The 21,965-nt window shown below is 41.2% G+C and overlaps 1 protein-coding gene across 1 annotated transcript in view; it reads right to left on the reverse strand.

Moving 5' to 3' along the window:
* Window positions 1–21,965, reverse strand: part of KTN1 (kinectin 1) — a 114,335-nt gene that overhangs the window by 58,757 nt on the left and 33,613 nt on the right. The window contains exons 2-6 of the mRNA XM_077819575.1: window positions 10,129–10,697; window positions 8,250–8,390; window positions 5,633–5,809; window positions 3,197–3,327; window positions 460–576 (exon numbers count right to left, since the gene is read on the reverse strand). Coding sequence (XP_077675701.1) covers window positions 460–576; window positions 3,197–3,327; window positions 5,633–5,809; window positions 8,250–8,390; window positions 10,129–10,651 — 1,089 coding nt within the window. The 5' untranslated portion in view covers window positions 10,652–10,697. The remainder of the gene's footprint in view (window positions 1–459; window positions 577–3,196; window positions 3,328–5,632; window positions 5,810–8,249; window positions 8,391–10,128; window positions 10,698–21,965) is intronic.

The following is a 21,965-nucleotide window of genomic DNA, read 5'->3' on the forward strand; positions in this document are numbered from 1 at the left end:
AAAAGCCTTGTCCATGCCCGTCATTTCAAGCCTTCCTGCTTCTACCTCCATTCCCCTCCACTCCGCAAGTGCTACGGTGAAAATAGTCTCTTCTCTGGCCTACTATAAACATCCACCAATTTTTGTACAGGATTCTCTTCACTTTTGTTATGTTTTGCCTTCTTCTGAAATCTTCAAGTTAAGAAGGTCTGAAGACTTTCATATTTAGCTATATTTAACGAGTGCCCCATACAATTAAACTGTTAGCAATTGGATACAGTGAACATAAGCCTGGCAGGCTAAAACAATAAAATAAATAAAACAAAAAATAAAAAAGACTTAGCCTTGATAAACTCCTAAGAGAAAATCTCTCCTTTTGTTTCATACTGATCTCATTAAACTAGCAACTGTACTGAAATTCCATGAGGTTCCTTGTTCGTTTCCTTTCAATTCCATACCTGTTCCCTTCAATATATTCACCTGAGTTAGCTGCTTGCACTGATCCTTTGCAACCGCAGCTTCTTCCTTCAAAGCAGCAAGTATTTTGTCTTTTTCTTGTAGCTGGTGTGTAGTTGCAGCCGAGTCTCCCTTACTAGCCTACAGCAAAAGGATATTAAAAGTGATCAAACGTGCGGAAAGTATTACAACTGAATTATCTATTATGGCATACATTGAAAGTTGCAGTAAACACGACTGGGGTTCCCCCCCACCCCTCCTTCAGCTAATGCCCACTGCTGCACAATCCAGCATGCAATCATTTGTCAGCCTACTACTAGCACGGTAATGCATGAGAAGGCGTTTTGGGTCTGCTACAAAAGGCTGCTAACAAATTTCATTAGACCAGGATATGCTTTTAAAAACACACAGCACAGCAGGTATAGCTGCATTTGAGCAGATTATTCTCCATATTTGAGGTCAGATAGGAAGGTGGTGGTTTGGGGAGACACTATCTACAGACGTAGTAAAAAAGTTACATGCTGCTACAACGCAACAAGCCTGGTCTCCTAAAGCATATTACTACCCAATAGAGCAAATGTTGTCCTGGGATTCCCCTCCGCATATAGCAACGACAGCAAAAACATTGTATTTGCCAGAAGATTACTCTGTGGCAAAGTCTATCAGCATGATTGACTCACCTTGATTCTAGGAGAGGGTTAATATATAACTCACACTTGCCCTAGATGTTATTGTAAAGCTATATGCAAACAGAATGGAAGAAAAGGGAACTGGGCAAATTCTAGATCCGACATAAATGCCTGTGACCTCTACCGCATGTAGACGTTTTAGAACTCAGTTTATGTGACTGATGGCAGACTTACTAAATGTTTTTGTGACTATGTGGCAATTTCTAGATTAAGTCTGATAACTGGTGAAATATATTGGAGATCCGTATTCAGTTTTTTTTTAAATTTGTCCATGAATGGTTCCATCTTTGTTTTGTGTTTGTGGCAGAGAGAAAGCCAGAAGGTAAGTGAATACTTAGAGGTAAAGTAAGCCAATTGTTTGGTAGCAGCTCAATAATACAAAGCAAATACCTTCTTCACTTGATAAAGTGACTGACAACAATATTTCCTGCTTTCCTCTGTGGAGTCCAAGGGCCACAACTACTAACCTTTGTAGTGAAAATGGAACTTTTCTATAAAAGCATATTGTACATATACACGTGCACATATCCAGCCTGTGCTATTGGTTGGGTAATATCCACATTTTCACCTGCAAAAGTTAACACTTATTGGGTTTTATTGAGTTATAGAAGCCAAGACTTCTATGTTTTGAACAGCTCCCTTCAAATCAATAGCAACAAACAGACATATATCAGGCAAACCAGGGGCTAGGCTGTATTAACAAGACAGAATACTACTGAAAAGAGTCACCACTATACACATTGATTTTACACTGACACCATCCACACAGTGTTCTGTTCTGGTCTCCCCATCCCAAGAAGATTATAGTAGGAGTGTAAAGGCTCAGGTTAGGTGACAAAGTGATTTTAGACATAGGAAAACATCCATAAGAGATTAAAAGTATCAGGACCACTTTGGGGATTCATAGGAGATTACGTAACAGTGGCTGAAATAACTAATGCCAAAATATAAAATAAGGAGCCTTCTAATTTCTTTGGATGTCAACCAATTTAAAGGGATATAAAAAGGAAAGTTTTTGCACAATGCATAATTAGCCTGTGGAACCCAATGCCACAAGCTATGAAAGCAAAAAGCCTAGTAGGATTCGAGAAGTTTAGATGTTTATATGAATAAGCATCAGACAGCTGACTAGCTAAGATAAAATGTGTAAGGGATATCACTCCTTCAAGACACACTATGCAATGACTGTTGGATTTAATGAGAAAGCTTCCCAAAATAATGGAGAGTTACGCAATAGCATGCTTATTGGGGTTTTGCACCTTCCTTTGAAGCATCAAGTACTAACAAAGGATATTACACCAGATGAACCATTGGTCTGACTTAACATGACAACTCTAGTGTTTCTAGAACGTACTGAAGATGGAAAAGTGCATTATCTGTTTTCAAGACCACAATTAGCTGCATTAGATTTTTCACATAATGTGTCCTATCAAATGATCTTCAAGACTTACTGTAAAATTGCTGTGGGGCCCAGGGAATGGAGTTAGACTTTACTTAACGCAGATAGTCTGGCCCCCACTTCAAGCAAACATCTGTACAGAGTACATGCAGTGACCTTTTCTCAGGTGTGACAAAGCATTCATTTCCTTCTCCCTTTTGACCCAATCCCTCTTCCTGCCACCAGTCCAAATTCACCCACTGTGTTTAAGCTCCTGCGATAACACAAGGAGCTATAGTATACCATCTCCACAAAAAAGGACAGGGCCAGAAAACAGGCCTGCTTTAGTAGTGCCGCCATCTTGTAGGTTTTGCCTTCTGAAATGTATGGCTCTATTTTTTTCCCCAACCAATCAACATTCATTTGACATGCGCACAAAGCCAACTCTCAGCCTACCAGGCCAGGACCTAGTAGGATAACCAGTATACGTATACTGATGGCTGACCATTAACTTGTGTACAGAAACAACGCTTAGTAAGTAGAAAAAGAGGCGTTCTGGAAATGAATGCAAGATCTTCATGACAGAGCCATTATTTGGGCAGGTCACATTTTGGTCTAGGTAACTTGACAGTGTCCCTTCCAAACACTTGTGTATTAAAAATAAATAGTACTATCTAGCTCTTACAGCGCTCACCTTCTGCAAGGCATCCTGAATCCCACTGGATTTCTCCTTTAGCAGCTCAACCACACAGAGGGCTTCACCTTCAGTGAAGATCATGCTCTTCATAGCCAAGAGAAAGTCCTTAAACTTTACTTCAGCATTTTCTATAATTAAAGAATAGTGACATTTACACTGTTGTGAATATCTAGTCATTTACTTTGCTCCAAAATAATAAATGTATTATGATATTTCAAACTGAAACTAAACAGCAGAGTCACATATTCAGTGAAGACAATATGCCTTATATTTAGGACAGAATCTGACTGCGAAGCCTGCAGCTGACTCCTTGGAATATATAGTTCTACTAGATCACTATTTGCGCACTCAGTAGAATGATATAAAGTCACCAGCCACAAATCAAACCAACAGGTTGAAGAAAATGAAAACCAGCACATGAATTTAGAAGTGTACTAGGTAGGAGAGTCTTTAGGTTAAGAGACAGTAACTTGCACTTAGTTCCCAAGTTAAAGGGCAATTAGTATTATCTTGTGAGTAAGAGTGAGGTGCAAATAGCAAGGATATTGAATTCATCAAGCAGCATGATTCTGAACTGGAGAAAATGGAAGTTTTCAAGAACACAACAGCCTCAGTGTAAAATAACTTTGATTCATTCCTATATTAAAATTACGAAGGCATCTAGCAGCAGGAAAACAGTCTGATTTAATGTGGATAGAAGAGAACAGTCAAACCCAGTTTACTTATCTTTGGTATATGAATGATAGCAACAGTTCAGAAAAATAAACTGCACCCATAGTAATTTTAGTAAAATTTAGCATAAAGTTCTGGTATATTCAATATACCTACCAAACATCAATTAGCACTGGAATGAATGTCAGTGGAGAAACTTGTGAGAACTAATTAATTTGGAAAGAACAAATGAAAAGAAAAAGCAGATACAAAGAAGAACAGAAAGGGATCCAAACCCACACCCCAAATGTTCTTTTTAAGATTTGACGTGGGTCCAATCAAAACCAACTCCCATTGACTAATACAGAAGTGGTAGAAGCGCAGGTGGCAAAATGAATCAGTTTTACCAGCACTCAAGAGATTACCTAGAAAGAGAACAAGCCAATGAATGACAAAACCCTGAAACCCACAGACCAGGGAAAGATGTTGAGCCATTGTAGTTAATTATCTGCTCTATTCAGCAGATAAATCCATATTAGCCTTGACCACAGGCCTTCGCATCAAGCAGTAACTAGATTTGAGGCCGTCACTAATGCAGTTATCATGGAGCGAAACTCCAAAATCCCTGACTGGCAGGAGTCAAGTAGGTTAAGACGCCCCAGGAAGAGAAGAACTTGGCTCAAAGCAACATGTGTTTGGTACTCTGCAAATAGAGGAAAACCTTGCCCCTGTGCCCAAGAAGCTTACAACTGAAATAAGGGAATGTTTCTCAATTAGGTGGACAAATCCCAGTTGACAGAAGAATTAGCTACATTTGAATTACGTTCAAGGGAGTAAACAAGAAGGGATGGGTGCAACTGAGAAGCTTTTAGCCTCACTGTAGTATTGAGCAGCCATCTGGATTACAAGCACAGGAGAAAAGGAAAAACAGAGGAACAGTACAATGCTGGGGTTCCATTTTAATCCCCGGAAAGTCGCCAAGATCCCTTCAATTCTATATTTAAGTTACCATATATAGAAATCAAAGTGCCATAAAGCAGGCTGCCAAGTCGTTAATTAGATAATGTTTATAAGGACATCAAGAGACTGATCCTTTTTACAGGCTTGACTAATGGGTCACCCCCTCACTCATTCCCAACATCCCCCTCTTCCACCATTCAAACATGTGAAGATCACATTTCAGGGCCCTGCAGCATCAGACAGCCTCTTTCAGTCCCTATTGTTTTATGCCTCATAGAGCACTGGCTTGCTCAGAGTACACGGTACTTAAATTCAGGGGTGCTGAGTATGTAAACAGACAGGTTTCCAGGGTCCCCCCCAAGCCCTATGATTGGACTTTCAAAAAGCTTGGTGGTGGGTTCCAGGAAAGGACTGACAGTCAGCCAGTGTTTAATGGATTTAAGCGGAGCGAGACTTGCAGTTCTCCTCTGAACCTTCTTTTGGGGGCAGAGGGCTCCCAGTGCTCAGCAGGAAGTCAATAAGGGAACTGGGCTCCTTACCCAGAACTGTAAAAAGGATCGAAAGGATGGGTAAATGTAAAAGCAATTCCCTGTAGTCAGAAATAAACCTCCAAAGACGAGGGATTCCTAGGGAATAAGACAGGGTTTTTTTCAGGATTAAGAAAATCAATGTCTGCTTTCCTATTGGAATAATTTTAACAATGTATAGACACATTCTGAAGATGGAGTTGAACATTCATCTCTTCAGCTCAACAGATTCATGCAACTTCCACACACAACAGAGGCTGTAAATTGATTACATTATCTCTTTTTGTTACATTACCTTTATCAGTTTCATTCTTCAGTTTCTTAGCACCGCTTTTCTGGATCGCCTCGGTTATGTCTTGTTTGGCCATATCAGCCACTTCTTTCTTTTCCACCAAAGGGTTCAGATCAGAGTTATCCATCAAAGGAATGTATGTAGTCGCATGAATAGGAGGCTCATCAACCAAAGCTGTAACTACAGTTCCATGGAACATGTTAATATCATATAATAGTTATCCCTCACTTCAAAACTTAAGCACATCATGGTAGAAAGAGGTGGGTGAAATGTACCTGGTCCTCTTTTAAAAACTTCATCAGCTAGAGTTTCATAAATCCTCATTTCTATTTTTCACCACAGATTAATAACCTGAGTACAGTTGTTCAATTAACTAATCAAATGAGTATCTCTAAAAGAAGGATTTAATAACTCAATTTACATTTATCAATACCGCCTTTTAGTACTTGGCCAGGGGATAAACTGACATTCGTATTCCAACTTTCATTTCGCTTTAATGAAATAGCCACATGTAACTTATGAGGCTTGACTGCCTATGGCTGTAACACCATGGAGAGCTCAGCGTTAATAAAGTTTAAGATGGGGGGAAAATGACTATTATATTTGTGAAATATTGATCTACTTTATATGTAATACACCCAGCGAGTTATTCCCACAAGCAAACGAAACTGCTCAGGCAGAATACACTAGGGACAGCAGTCAGGCCTAGCACATTTGCAGACTGAAGTCGATTTCACTAAGAAATCTAGTATTTTGCAACAGCAAGCTCACAGGTTATTTGTACTACAGTAGTGCTTAGACATGCCGAGTGATACTGGGAGCCCCAGTGCTAGGCAATGTATAAACTCACAGCAGGAGACAGTCCCTGCCCAAGGAGGTGGAGTGATTTGCCCAAGGTCACCTGGCAGCTCAGCGCTGGCAAGAGAAACCAGCTCTGACACCTAACCGAGCACCCTATACTTCCTCTGAATCATAAGTCACCAGCCTGTACATAGTCATGTCTACTTCAGGAAAGTTTACCATTACATCCAACCTAAATCTAGGAGCAGTTTAGCTGAACCAGCTGGAAACCATACTACAGGCAAGCTCATTACAGCCATTTCCCCCTCACCATTTTACTGAAACTGGCTGAAAAATGAGTCTAAACCAAACAGGGGTTAAAACTGCTTGGCTGTTGGACCCTTGACTACATTACTGGTTTTCATGCCAGTTCAGCTGACCTGGTGCTGGAAATTGAGTTTTTGGTACATTTCCCTATGCATGGGCAAGGTCTATGGTCCAAGAAATGTTAGCACTCTGGCTGAAACAGACTGAAGAAAGAAAATGCCATACAGGATCACTACCTGTCTGATAGTGACTAGCCCCATATTCATCAGAGGAACATGCAAGAAATTCCCTTATGAACAACTATGCAGTAAGATACCTCTGAGGAAGTTCTCTCATGACACAGCTATTTTTGTTATTAAATTATTTGTTTTACCATAGCAACTAGAAGCCCCAGTCAAGAACCACTGTGCTAGGCACTGTGCAAACAGAACAAGAGGCAGATGGATAAAGAGAGACAGGGAAGTCCGAGAAAACAAGAAAATATTGGTCAGCATGATTGGCAGTGGTCTCTCTCAGCGCACCAACAGTCTAAGGATTGTCACGCTGTCTGAAGGCATCATAGAATTTTTGGAGGAGGAGGAGAATGGGTTTGCAGATGTTTGCAGGGAACTTCTCTCAAGTGTGAGGGGGGAGCAGGAAACTGCTTGTTCTAAAATTTAACAAGTGGATGATGGAGGCTGGCATAATGGGCTGATTGGAGGCAGGAACAGACATCTCAATAGCAAACGAGAGAGGATAGGGCGAGGATACGCCATGAAGGGCCTTGAAAATGAAGACAAGCAACTTAGGTTTGATGTGATAGCAAAAGCGAAGGGAGAGCCAAAGAGATGGGTGACAAAGTCAAAGCGTGGGCTAGGAATATGATCTTGCAGCAGCCTTTGGAATGGATATGAGCAGGGCAACAAAGTACTCGTCAAGGCCAGAGAAAAGATGTTACAGGAATTCAAATGCAGAGTGATGACAGCCTGGACCAGTTCACGATCAGCTTACTCTCCGAAACATGAGGGTTTATTATCCGTAACATAACTGTGGATGTTCCCAACCCTACAAAGTTCTTTACTGAATCCTAACCAACCACCTCAGTCTCAGTGTCATTGGGCGGTAACGAGTACCATTGGCTTGTGTGTTGTGTAAAAGAAAAATTAGTCACTTTTATAAGTTTTAAATGTCTCTTTTCAATTTCACTCCATGTTCCCTTGAGACATCGTATTATCAGAAAGGATGAATAGAAGGCTTGGGGTAATTGAAATTTGATGACTTTCTAATGACTTTTGCCTAAAGCAAGGTAGCTTTTAAGCCTAAAACAATACCCCATTTCGAATCATTCTTTCTTTTCTTTTAAGGAAATTAAAAGGTCTCTGCCCTCTAAAATTCCTACTTTTTGATTAGAAAAGCTACTCCTTTACCAATCTTAGGGGATGTAAATTGGTTGTGCTACTCAAGTGTACGCCTATTTATGTAATACCCAGTTAATGATACTTGAACTAAGAAATATTCTGTAGTATTATCTCACCAGTGTCAATTTTTTGTTTCTTCGCAGAAACTTTCTTCTTTCCTGATCCAGTTTCTTGTTTTATCTCATGCTGGAACAGCAGTGGGTCTTGTTTTTTGGTAGGAGACATAAATGACTCACTCTTTGAATCCTGGTCATCTACTAAAGGGATATGAGAGAGACATTCACTTCTCTATTTACAAAGAACTACATTTAAATAGTGAAACTGCAATAAGCAGCGAAGTCATTCCAGACTGAAGATGCTCTCACCTACACTTTAATCAGAATTTAAAGTTCTGCGTGCATATGTAATAAAGCCAAGTTAAACCCAAAGACAATACAGGGTTGTAGCAAACTTAGCAGCAGCAACAATGCTGGGAATTATACATGCAAGCAGAACACAGAGCAGTGAAACCAAAGACTGAAACAAATGGCTATTGGCATTCTCTAGTTTTAACAATTCCAATCAAGATGCGTTGCGGCACAAAAGCAAAATTGGTGATCTTTCTGTTACAAAAGTTAACTTCTCATTTTCAGCAACATATTCCTGCCACCCCCTTAAACAATTAACCTCTCCCCACTCAACAAATACTGGAACTGTGAGAAGCAGAAAATAATGTCCCATGTTATGGAACTATTCCCTTTAAAGTTGCTTATAATAGACATTCAGCTCTCTTTTTGGAGAGAATATTCTACATGATCTTCCCATCAGAGCTGGAACACACAATAGGGTTATGGCAGTTTCTGTAATCCAAGGATAAAAGTTAGTTGTGGTTGCCCTCAAAACAGTCTTTTCAAACCACATTTCATAGCCAGGCCCACAAAGACAGTTTCTGAAAAGATCTGAATACCCACACTATAGGATTTTGTACATCTGCTTTTCTATTCTAAACCACAAACCAACTATGTCATTTTTTTTCCACTCGCTTTGTCTAACAGGTTACATACAGCCGCATATAAAAAGGCCAAGACCTCCAATTGTTTCTGAATTCTTTTAAGAGTTGGAATATTTTTAAACCATTGTTCATGTTTAAGCAATTGTCGTTAACACATTTAACATACTAGCTTTTGCTACCTCAGTAATATGGATAAAAAAGAAGCCAATAAGTCAGTCTATGATCAGGCAGCGTCCTTGCCTTCTGCAGGAAGGATCTACACTCTAGTAACGCAGGTTGGCTATAATGGCTGTACCAGTTTCTTTTCTAGCTGCAGGGAGCATTTTATTTAAAATTTTCTACTTCTTACAGTTCCAAGGTGGTTACCCAGTGGAAAGAGTTCTTATCATAGGTATCAGACTTTGCAGTAACCAACTTATAGAAAGATCCTGGTAACTTAAAGCAAAATTAATTGCCATAGGATTCAGGGCTTTATGTATGCCCACTCTCATCAGAGCAAATGCTAGGTGCTAGGGTTTGCAATAATGTTGTAGCCATGTTGATCCCTGAATACGAGCGAGACAAGGTGGGTGAGTTGGTCCAATAAAAATATTACCTCACCCATCTTGTCTCTCTCGTGTCCTAGGGTCTCATTTTGGGATAGCAGGATGCCAGAGAGTGTCTAGCAAACATTTTTCTACAGTCTTTGAGGTAATCAAGCCTTTAATAGCTTAAGACCAATTTAGCCAAACGATAGAACAAAACAGAATTAGGAGATAATTAGGAGATTACCTCACCAATTTTGGTAGAGGTAAATAAATACGGGATGGGGGGGAGGGAGAAAAGGGAAGGCATCACCGCCAGATGAAATATGGAAAAAGCAAAAAACCCTTAAAAATGAGAAGTGAACTTTTGCCCAGTGCAGAACTATTAGAACAGTTCTGATAAATAACTAAATGCTACATTGCCTTGCAATAAGCAGAACACAGTTTTGGCATGCAAGTAATATATGTAACATGAGATACCGATTCCATTTTTCGGCTTCTTCTGCCCAGGTTTCTTCTTCGATCCTGCTGCTTCAGAGGGTGGAGTGGGCTGTTTCGTAACAGGGACCGGTTCAATTTTCTTGCCTGCAGGCTTGACTCCTTCTGATTCCTTAGATACGTGCTCCTCTTGCACAGTCTTATGTTTCTTCTCCTTCTTCTTCCGTTCTCTAACGCTGCTCGAAGCTTCAGTCAGACCCAAGGGAACAGGAAGTACGTGCTCGTCATCTGCAATCAGGGCATCAGACAGTTTAAACTCCCGAGGTGTGCTCTCAGAATCCGACTCGTGGAGGTTCCCATTCTGAGCATCTTTCCTCTTGTTCTTTTTCTTCTCCGTTTTCTTTTTATCCATCTTAGAAGGCAGAAACTTTTGGTCCCTTTTCTGTTTTGCAAGGACTTCATCGTATAATGTTTCTTTCATGAAAAGCCAGAAGAAGAGGAAGATGACCGTAATAACCACTGAAGGAATGAGGATGATAAAATAGGTAGACTCATAAAACTCCATTGTGCTTTTTCTTAACTACTTCCTAGAAAGAAAGAAAAAATAATATCTAAGGACAAAAAAGAAGAACAAGAATTAGTTTCAGGTCAGGTTTTTTTTCCCCCAGATTCCTTAATTACTACTATATTTGATACATAATTACTTCTAAGAGTGCTACATCAAAACTAATAGCTACTTAAGTGCAAACCTGAAAATCTACACAAATAAGAGTTTCGGGAATCAGTTATCCTTGGACAAATCACCTCTCAGGGGTTCTTAATATGTACAGGAAAGCTTTGCAGTTTAGAACACTAGGGTCCATTCGTTTGGCAGTGGGGAGGTTCCCCACCACCACCTGATTTTCAAGAAATTTATATATTTTAAAGGCCAAAAAACAGATCACAAAACACTTCAAAGGCTGTCCAGCAAGAATCAATAAATACAGGGTAACGGGTGACCGTGTCACCCCTCAATCCAAACCTTTTGCAAAAAGTTAAACCATGTTTATGAAGTTTTAATTTAGCCAAGAAATCAAACTTCAGCCTATTATATAGCCAGATATAGGATATAACCTTAGAAGAGAGCTGAAGGTAAGAGGAAGGAGAGAGAAACAAAGGCCTAAATCTTGGCCTACCTTGAAGAATGTCCTGAATCTTTCCCCAGACAAAAAGGATTTGTTGGGTAAATATCCTGGTTTTAAACAGGCTCAGGGCCATCTGATGTCCCCAATCCTTAGGGAAGGGTTAGAAGGACTCCTGAGGCCCCAAAAAACTGTGTGTGTTCTGAGCTGAAGATGTGATGAACTTGAAATAACAAGGAATCCCACATGGTGGGGTTTGGAAGCACTGCTCCTACTACAGCCTGGGTTAGGACTGAGGGAACCCTAGTGAGCTTATTAGCATGTGTGTAGGTTTTCTTACTGCTTTTCATGTTTTCTCTGTAGTGCTTTTACTTTCATAAAATGGGCTTGCATAAGAACTGTGTGGTATCTATAATTGTAGGCAGTCACACTGTTAACCGTCTCTGAATAAAAAGCAACCAGGTGTGCTTGGGCAGACTGTATCTGCTGGGAATAATACAGTGAAGACATGAAACTGTTCAGCCTGGAAACATCCCCGCCAGAAGAGAGAGAGTTGCATGTCTCCACCCAACAGAGGTGACGGCCAGGGAAGCAGGAGGCTTAAGAGTGGGTGCCCTTGCTGAAGCGCTGAGGGGAAACAGATGCAATTGCCATAAGCTGTGAAACATGTAACAACATTGATCTTCTGAGTTCAAGCGTAAAAGAAGGCAAGAGAATTCTATGGGAGTTCATTGCATTACCATACATGCACATGGACACTGGAGTACATAAGCAAAGCAGAAATGCAAGGGAACCTACATGCAAGCATCCACATATCAAAATAAAGCCATAAATCTAATTTTAGGCCCAGACTTGACAATCTAATTTTATTTTTAGATTGGACACTATGGATGTACTTTGTTAGAAAGTTGAACAGAGTTGGACTTCTGTACAAATTTTATTTTCCTGACTTCAACCTGCTTTAGACTATTAGTTGCCAAGGGCTTGTCTACAGCGTGGGATAATTCACTCTCTGTGAATGTGATTGCCAAAGCAAACTAGCATGCTTCACATTAATTGGTCTGTGTAGACCCTGCCGGTGCATTTTAACATAGTGTGTTTGAAACAGTATTACATTAAAGCGCCCTAGGTAACTTTTAGTGACCAGGTGTACACAGGCCAATTAAACTAAATTGAATCAAGGCCACTTTGTTTTTGAATGAGAATGTCCACACGAGGGTTTAATGCAATTTAACTAATCCACTTTTAATTCACAACTTTAGTTAGTTTGGATTAACCTTCCTTAGCATCCCCGAGTAGATAAGCCCAAAGAAAAGAATCCACCTATAAAAATCAAAGTTATAATCATTCAAAAAAAAAATGAAGCTAGAATTCCACCTGAAAATATGCAACTACAAATTCATTAACTTTGAACATAGTTTAAAAATAATTAAGGTTGGAAGTGTGCGCTTTAATGGAGTCCAGCTAACGCGCTATCACGCCCTTTACAACAAAACCTACATCTGATTATCAGAATATGTAGAGATGAACAGCCAAGGAATCCAGCCTGTTTCTACAGCAATATAATAATATATATATTATCACCTCTCTAGCCACCGCATTCACGAATAAATGGTGCCCCCTAAAGTTTGTTAAAATATATGCAAAAACCCTAACAAGTTAGCAGGAAAATTTTCTTTTCTTTTTATGTGGAGTCAGTAACAGGTCATATTCTCTCTCACACACACACGCACCCACTGCTGGGTAAGAATTCTGTGCTGGCTACAGCCATAGATTAAAAGGAGAGGAAAGCAAAGGACCACTTCTACATCTGGACACTTTAAGGCAAATCGTATGGAGCATTTTTCCACCACAGTCTCAGTACAGGGATTCACTTATAATCCCTCTTTAAGAAGCCCATTAATCCTTTCCCTGCTGCACTTGGTCTGGGGTACAAGCTGATAATTTTTCTAAACGTTCCCTCCAAAGAAATAAGAATTTCTTGTCAGCAAGGGCAATAGAAAATAACCTGAGTTTGTAGGCAGAGCCATTCTGATGATTTTAAGAGGCTGAGCAATGAAGCTGGTGCAGAATTTGGCAGCACCTTTGTTACACTGTACCTCCTCCCAGGAGCATGTGACCCCAGTGCTTCTGGATCTACACTGGCTCCCTATTCACTACGACCTAGAGGGTTGCCAGGCGTCAGGTTTTAAACCAGAACACCCAGTCGAAAAGGGACCCTGGGAGCTCCGGGCGGCAGCCGTTACAAGTCCAGTTTGTGGCGCAGTGGGGGGTCCGGGGCTAAGGCAAGCACCCTGCCTGTCCTAGCTCCATGCAGCTCCTGGAAGCAGCTGCCAGGTCCTTGCGACCCCAAGGCACAAGGGTGGTCAGGGAGGCTCCACGCGCTGCCCCTACCCCTGGTGCCAGCTCTGCAGCTCCCACTGGCTGGGAACCGCAACCAATGGGAGCTGAGGGGGCAGCACCTGCGGCCACAAGAGCAGCACATGGCACCTCCCTGGCCACCCATGCACCTAGGGGCTGCACTGCCAGGACCTGGCGGGCCGATTCCCGGGAGCCGCGGTAAGCACCGCCAGGACCACGCACACCGAACCCCCTTCCACATCCCAAACCCCTGCCCCAGCCTGGAATCCCCTCCTGCACCCTAACTCCCTCCCAGAGCCCACACCCCCCAACACCATGCCCCAGCCCTGAGCCCCCTCCTGCACACCCCTGTCATAAATATAAAGGGAAGGGTAAATACCTTTAAAATCCCTCCTGGCCAGAGGAAAAATCCTTTCACCTGTAAAGGGTTAAGAAGCTAGGATAACCTCGCTGGCACCTGACCAAAATGACCAATGAGGAGACAAGATACTTTCAAAAGCCGGGAGGAGGGAGACAAACAAAGGGTCTGGGTCTGTCTGCGTGATGCTTTTGCCGGGGACAGAACAGGAATGGAGTCTTAGAATTTAGTAAGTAATCTAGCTAGATATGCGTTAGATTATGATTTCTTTAAATGGCTGAGAAATTAAGCTGTGCTGAATAGAATGAATATTCCTGTCTGTGTGTCTTTTTGTAACTTAAGGTTTTGCCTAGAGGGATTCTCTATGTTTTGAATCTAATTACCTTGTAAGGTATTTACCATCCTGATTTTACAGAGGCGATTCTTTTTTATTTTTTACTTCTATTAAAATCCTTCTTTTCAGAAACTGAATGCTTTTTCATTCTTCTTAAGATCCAAGGGTTTGGGTCTGTGGTCACCTATGCAAATTGGTGAGGATTTTTACCAAACCTTCCCGAGGAAGTGGGGTGCAAGTGTTGGGAGGATTTTGGGGGGAAAGACGTTTCCAAACAATGCTTTCCTAATAAATAAATCCAGATAAACATTTGGTGGTGGCAGTGGAAGTCCAAGGGCAAAGGATAAAATAGTTTGTACCTTGGGGAAATTTTAACCTAAGCTGGTAAAAGTAAGCTTAGGAGGTTTTCATGCAGGTCCCCACATCTGTACCCTAGAGTTCAGAGTGGGGAAGGAACCTTGACAACCCCAAACCCCTCATTCCCAGCCCCAGCCCAGAGACCAGACCCCACCCTCCGTACCTCAACTCCCTGACCCAGCCCAGAGCCCGCATCCTCCTCCTCCTACACACCAACCCCCTGCCCCAGCCTGGTGAAACTGAATGAGGGTGGGGGAGAGCAAGCAACGGAGGGAGTGGGGATGGAGCGAGCAGGGGTGGGGCCACAGAGAAGGGGCAGGGCAGGGGTGTTCGGTTTTGTGCAATTAGGAAGTTGGCAGCCCTAACCACCTAGAATTTACTTGCTGACTTATCTATAAAGCCCTATGGGGGCTAGGACCTACCTTATCTGAAAGACCACCTCTCTTGATGCTACGTCACCACACACAAGGCCTCACCCATAACGGGAGGCGAGTTACATATATTATAAAAAGCTCAACACTCAACCAATAATTAGAGTATCACCATATCAAAATAAATATAAGTAAATCATGAAAGTTAGGACAATTTTTCAAGACACCATAAATTAAAACTCTAATTTTTAATCCAGCTTCCCAGACAAAGTCGAGCCTCGCATGAGATGCAGCGTGGGGAATTTCAGGAAGGTTTGTCTCTTTTCGGAAAAAAGTGTGGGGCTTTGAATGTTGGGCTTACAACAGAAAGCTAGCTTCAGTTTTAACTACAATGTAGCTATAGTTACGCTATACAACCAGCTTCTTGCGTTAGTGAGTGAGCCAAATTAGTTCTCTTGAAAAAATGAATTTGATGTTTTCCTCAGCCAGAGTCAATATTGAACATTTACACAAGAGCCTAATCCCTGAAATAAGTGTGTAATTATGCAGATTTTTCACAAGTGTAATTAAATTGATTACAGTACATTATTACAGTAATTATACAGTTCACAATATCCAACTACTAAGAACGCTCCTTCAGAACCATACCAGTCTTCTCCATCACCAATATACAACTCCTTCGGGACTCTAAAACTCACAACACTGTCTGCACTCAAGCAACATGAACTGACTGTCATTCATTGCAGCCCTTGCCCCACATACCTCTCCATATTCAACACAAGACAGTCAGGTGGAGTGGACCTAAATGCACTAAGGAAATGAACACTGCAAAGATCCCTCTGAGTAGTCAGAAAAGATGTTGGAACAGTGGACAAGACAGCATTGAAAGGAGTTGCAGAGAGCCACAAAAACCACACTCCAAGATCTTGATGTGATGTTGCATCAATATGAAATGAAGCTGAGCCAAACTGGTGTAGTGTCATAATGTAATGGCCTAGCAATGATTTTGTGGCTCTCCACTAGGGATGATGTGAGCCACCACAGCTGAATACCAGAGCTCCTGAGTAAACACAAGAATAGACTCATTTTTAAACAGAACAATGGGTCAGTAGAGGATACATGTATATAAAAGCTTCAAATTTCCAAAGGAGCCGTCAATATGTCATTATGGCAGTTTTGTAATGAGGAATATGTATCTGATAAAACTAGCTCCTATCTGAGTTAGCAGACATGTTCTGGTCTTTGCAGTGAAACTCCTTCTGATAAGTTTGTTCTCCCAAAGCTTTATTCTGCTTGTACAGTAGACTATTTTCAGAATCCCAATGAATCAAATTAAAATGTCATGAGCGATTACAGCAGAACAGCTTGGAAATTCAGTTTCAGTTGCATAAACCTCCAAGCGTTTTAAAAACACAGTTACCTACTTTTCCGTAACTGTTGTTCTTCAAGACATGTTGTACATACCCATACCACTGTAGGCGAGTGTGCACCTCATACACAGCTGTCGGAGAGGTGTCCCTCAGCAGTACCTGTTGGGGTAGCATGAGCACTCTCTGGTGCCTTACACCACTGCACCCCAGATATAAAGGGCCAAGCTGCCCCTGACTCCTCTGGGTTCCTTCCTACTGGAAAGACTCTGGTAGAGAGGGGAAGGAGGGTGAGTCATGGAAAAGACACGTGCAACACAGCTCCAAGAACAACAGTTATGGAAAGGTAGGTAAACGTTTTTCATTTGAGTGACTGCACACGTTTATTCCACTGTAGGTGACTCACAAACATTTCAAACTGGAGGTGGGCTTGGAATCTACCTGAACAGGGACTGTAGGACCACTCGTCCAAATCTGGCAACAGCTCTAGATTGATGAGAAATGGTATAGTGAGGGGCAAACGTATGGACTGATGACCAGGTTGCTGCCCTACAAATGCCCAGTATGGGTACACGAGCCAGGAAGGCTGTGGAAGTAGCCTGAGCCACCTCTTTACTTGGCAGTGCAATATCAGACAATCAGTAGCACAAAGGACAACAATTAGAAATCCAGGAAGAGATCCTCTGGTTGACCCTTTATTGTCTGAACCTGCAACGAAGCGCTCAAATGAAGATCTGAAAGGCCTAGTCTGATCCAGATAATAAGCCAAACCTCTTCTAACATCTAGAGTGTTGAGCTTTTCTTCCCCTTTACTCGAATGAGGCTTTGGAAAGAAAGTCATCAAATATATTGCTTGAATAATGTGAAAAATGAGAAACCACTTTTAGACAGGAATTTTGGGTGAGGCTGAAGGAAAACCAGTGTCCCTAAAGAAAATTGTGTACAGAGACTGACACTAAAGCCCCCGGGACCTAAGGAAGGGATAGACAATAGAATACCAATTAAAATTTATTAAATATTTCTGGATTTTTTTCTACATTTTCAAATATATTGATTTCAATTACAACACAGAATACAAACTGTACACTGCTCACTTTATATTTTTTATTACAAATATTTGCACTGTAAAAATGATAAACAAAAGAAACCGTATTTTTCAATTCACCTCATACAAGTACTGTAGTGAAATCTCTTTATCGTGCAAGTGCAACTTACAAATGTAGATTCTTCTGTTGCATAACTGCACTCAAAAACAAAACGCAAAACTTTAGAGCCTACAAGTCCACTCAGTCCTACTTCTCATTCAGTCAATCACTAAGACAAACAAGTTTGTTTACATTTACAGGAGATAATGCTGTCCATGTCTTATTTACAATGTCACCAGAAAGCGAGAACAGACATTCAAATGGGACTTTTGTAACTGGCATTGCAAGGTATTTACATGCCACATATATGTTAAACATTCGTACGCCCCTTCATGCTTCGGCCACCATTCCAGAGGATATGCTTCCATGCTGATGATTCTCGTTAAAAACTAATGTGTTAATTAAATTTGTGACTGAACTCCTTGGGAGAGAACTGTATGTCTCTGGCTCTATTTTATCCACATTCTGCCTTATATTTCATGTTACAGTAGTCTCGGATGATGACTCAGCAGCACGTTGTTCATTTTAAGAACACTTTCACTGCAGATTTGACAAAATGCAAAGAAGGTACCAATGTGAGATTTCTAAAGATAGCTACAGCACTTGACCCAAGGTTTAAGAATCTGAAGTACCTTCCAAAATCTGAGAGAGACGAGGTGTGGAGCATGCTTTCAGATGTCTTAAAAGAGCACCACTCAGATGTGGAAATTACAGAACCCAAACCACCAAAAAAGAAAATCAACCTTCTGCTGGTGGCATCTGTCTCAGATGATGAAAACGAACATGTGTCGGTCCGCATTGCTTTGGATTGTTATCGAGCAGAACCTGTCATCAGTATGGACGCATGTCCCCTGGAATGGTGGTTGAAGCATGAAGGGACATATGAATCTTTAGCACATCTGGCATGTAAATATCTTGCGACACCGACTACAACAGTGCCATGAGAACACCTGTTCTCACTTTTAGTGACATTGTGAACAAGAAGTGGGCAGCATTATCTCCTAAAAACGTAAACAAACTTATCTGTCTGAGCGATTGTCTGAAGAAATAGGACTGAGCAGACTTGTAGGTGCTAAAGTTTTACATTGTTTTATTTTTGAATGCAGTTACTTTTTTGTACATAATATCCTGCATTTTTAAGTTCAACTTTCATGATAAAGAGATTGCACTACAGTGAATTGAAAAATACTATTTCTTTTGTTTTTCACAGCGCAAATATTTGTAATAAAAATATAAAGTGAGCACTGTACATTTTGTATTTTGTTATAATTGAAATATATTTGAAAGTGTAGAAAACATCCAAAAATATTTAAATAAATGATATTCTATTATTGTTTAATCACAATTCATTTTTTTAATCACTTGACAGCCCTAATTATTATTTTCTTCAGAATGACAGACTCATCTGATGAAAACAGCCCCTTATCTCAGGTGCACCAGAAGATGCATCTGCGACCTCTTTATAGTAAAAGGTGTTTTATACTGGATCCAAAGAATATTCTACAGAACTAGAAGTTGTAGATCCCAGTAGAATCAGTCTCTGCTCCTGTTCTACTCTTGTTACTCACTACAAAGTCAAAGCTGTAGCTCACGAAAGCTTATGCTCAAATAAATTTGTTAGTCTGTAAGGTGCCAGAAGTCCTCCTTTTCTTATACAGAAGAAAGTTTCAAAAAAAAAAAAAAAAAATTAAAGCTTTAAGATGTGATTTGAAGTGGATGTTTCTACCGTGGACATGTCAAAGGAGTACCATTCACTGTAAAGGAGTCAGCCTCTCACAGATAAGCCTGGTGAGAAAAACTGATCTGATAGTTACAGTGTAATTTCACTTCTCATTAAAGTCTTGCTTATGCAGGGGGTTGCAAACTTCCAGAGCTACGGTATTGTAGTTCCAGTATAAACAGAATGATAAGCTGACTACCTTCAGCATGAGAACAATGGTATTTATAAAGGCTTTTTGATACAGAGTCTAAGAGTACATTCATTTCAGCACAAATGGGAAGCATTCTGCCTTGCATGAAGTCATACTTATATCTTTGGTCTAGTTTAGCGTTTCTCAGATGAGGCCATCAGGGGTCTTTCCTGAAGCCATGACAGCCTCCTGAGCAGAGATGGGGGAGAGGGCAAAGCAGCAGCTCCTCCCTGCAGCACCTAGGGGCTCCGAGGGAGGGCTTAAGTGACCCCCACCCCCACCATCCCACCCCACAATCTTCAGCTGCGAGGCTTCGGGGGCGGGCTTCAGCCCCCCTGCCCGGCTTCAGCCGTAGGGCTCTGGCAGTGGGCTCTGGGCTTCAGCCCCTTGGCATGTCGGAGCTCCAAACTTCAGCCCCTCTCTCCCTCCCAGCTCCCGCTCTGGACTTCAGCGAAGCCAGCCTTACTGGGTGCTGTGGTCAAGAGGCAAAGAGAGGGTTCAGCCCGGGGTGCAAAGCTGCAGAAGGGAGCTCGGGGCAATGGGAGGGGGGAAGCAACTGAGTTGGGGAATGGGGGCAGCTGAGGAAGGAGCAGGGGCCAGGGACACCAAAATAGAACTGTACATTATTTTTATTATTGAGTGTGCAAAAACCCTTCAGAAATGAATTACAATGATTTGAGCATGTATATGTGCAGATTTATTTGTTTTTCCTAAAGTTAATTAAGTATTTTAAGAAAATTTGTCAGAGCAGCCACCAGCAAGAGTTGGTGGCCACTCTGAGGCCACCAAAAAATTTATCGTGAGAACCCCTGTGACTAGCTTACAATTAGAACAATTTCATTCCAACTCCCATTCATTCTTTCCTGTCCAATTGGCAAACCTCCCAAGCAAGAGGGAAACCAAATGCCCTGGGGGTGGGGGGGGGGGAGAAACTGTCAAGAAGCAGGGGAGGTAGGATAGAGAAACTACCTTCATCAAGAGACACAGGGAAAACTAGAAGAAATAAGGAAAGTGGATAAAAACTGAACTATTTAACCTCTTCACTTCTATTCTTTTTAATAGCAGCATAAGGATACTTTTCAAAAAAGTAATCCTTTTTCCTAATAGGGTTTGCACACAGCAGTTTTATTAATCAAAACAGACACGACAAGGTGTAGCCCTCAGTAAGACAGAGCCACTTTGGAAGTGGTTGTGGCATTCTGCAATGCACAGCAACAGCCAAACACAACAAATCCTGCTGTAACCAATTACTTAACGTGCACCCTCCCTGCCAAGCAGCAACACAATTAAAAGCCCTGAAGTTTAACCAGCACACTTTTAAATTCCATGCATTGCTACAAACCCTTGACATGCTACCTATCAGATGTTTCCCCTGGAAGAGGCTTTTTAAGTTGAGCTGATTTCTTAACTTGAACAACAGGGTTGGATTTGACAATTCATCCCCCATCTAAAAAGCTTTTATACTCCTCATAGAAGTTCTAAACCTATCACCTTTGACAGCATCCCTTTAACTCTTCTGCAAAGGGAGAAGAGCTGCATTCTGCCCTGAATTATCAAAACTTAGACAGCTATACTATTTTCACTTTGAATTAACAAGCCAAACCACCTGCACCCACCCACCACCACAGAAAATGCTTAGTCAATTCCTTCATTTCTGATGCTGCATCTAACATGATTGTTTATTAGCAACTGGCTTCCTCTGAGTAAGTGAGTTAACTTTGTATTATATTTCACAATACCAAAAGCTGCGGCTGTAATTAGAACTCAAGTTTCTCTATGCTGATCTATAACCTTCAGATGGATACACAATTAGCGTTAATCCTTGGATCTAAACTTGTACTCTACAAGACAGAAATAAATTATAGCTCCATCTGGTTGATGCATTAGCCATTCTTAGCTTAGCCTTGCATATTAAAAGTATGCTCACTATGAACTCCAGGTCTCAAGACACATGTAATCCCCTGAGATTTTTATGCTGCTTTAAAAATTAATAGTAAAAAATTGCTAAGGCCAAAGAATTTCATTTTGATTTTTAAAAGATACAATGTAAGATTTCATTAAGGCTATAGCACCTTTAATCAGGGTTTTCCCAGGGATTTTGTCAAGAGCGTTCATGAACCTTCTTATTGCTGAATGACACAGCATCTTGGTCACCCAGCAGGCTGAGCCATGCCAGTAAATCCTGTGGCAGAGATTTAAGAGATACTGCACTTAAACGAGCATCAACTTGCATATGCAAGGTTTTTCCAATGTTTAGGTGATCTTCGGTGCTCTATGTATAGTATGTAACCAAATAACTGAAATCAGTAGATTATGGTTCTTTTAGACTGTATTTAGCCGATTCACCTCAGGAGTACAGTACATAGCATCGTCAGTGGACCACTGATTAGAGTGCCCAGCCAGAACAGAAGTTACTGTTTGAGTATATATTTTATGTCTGTACATGACCAACCACACACTTCACTGTCGAACAGAAACCCTTGAAAATACAATCCTCATTTTCTCAGAGATCATAGCCCTTCAGAGAGGAAGGCTTCAGAGTGGTTAGAGAATAG

This window comes from Eretmochelys imbricata, chromosome 6, assembly GCF_965152235.1.
Source record: "Eretmochelys imbricata isolate rEreImb1 chromosome 6, rEreImb1.hap1, whole genome shotgun sequence".
Taxonomy (NCBI): Eukaryota; Metazoa; Chordata; order Testudines; family Cheloniidae; genus Eretmochelys; species Eretmochelys imbricata.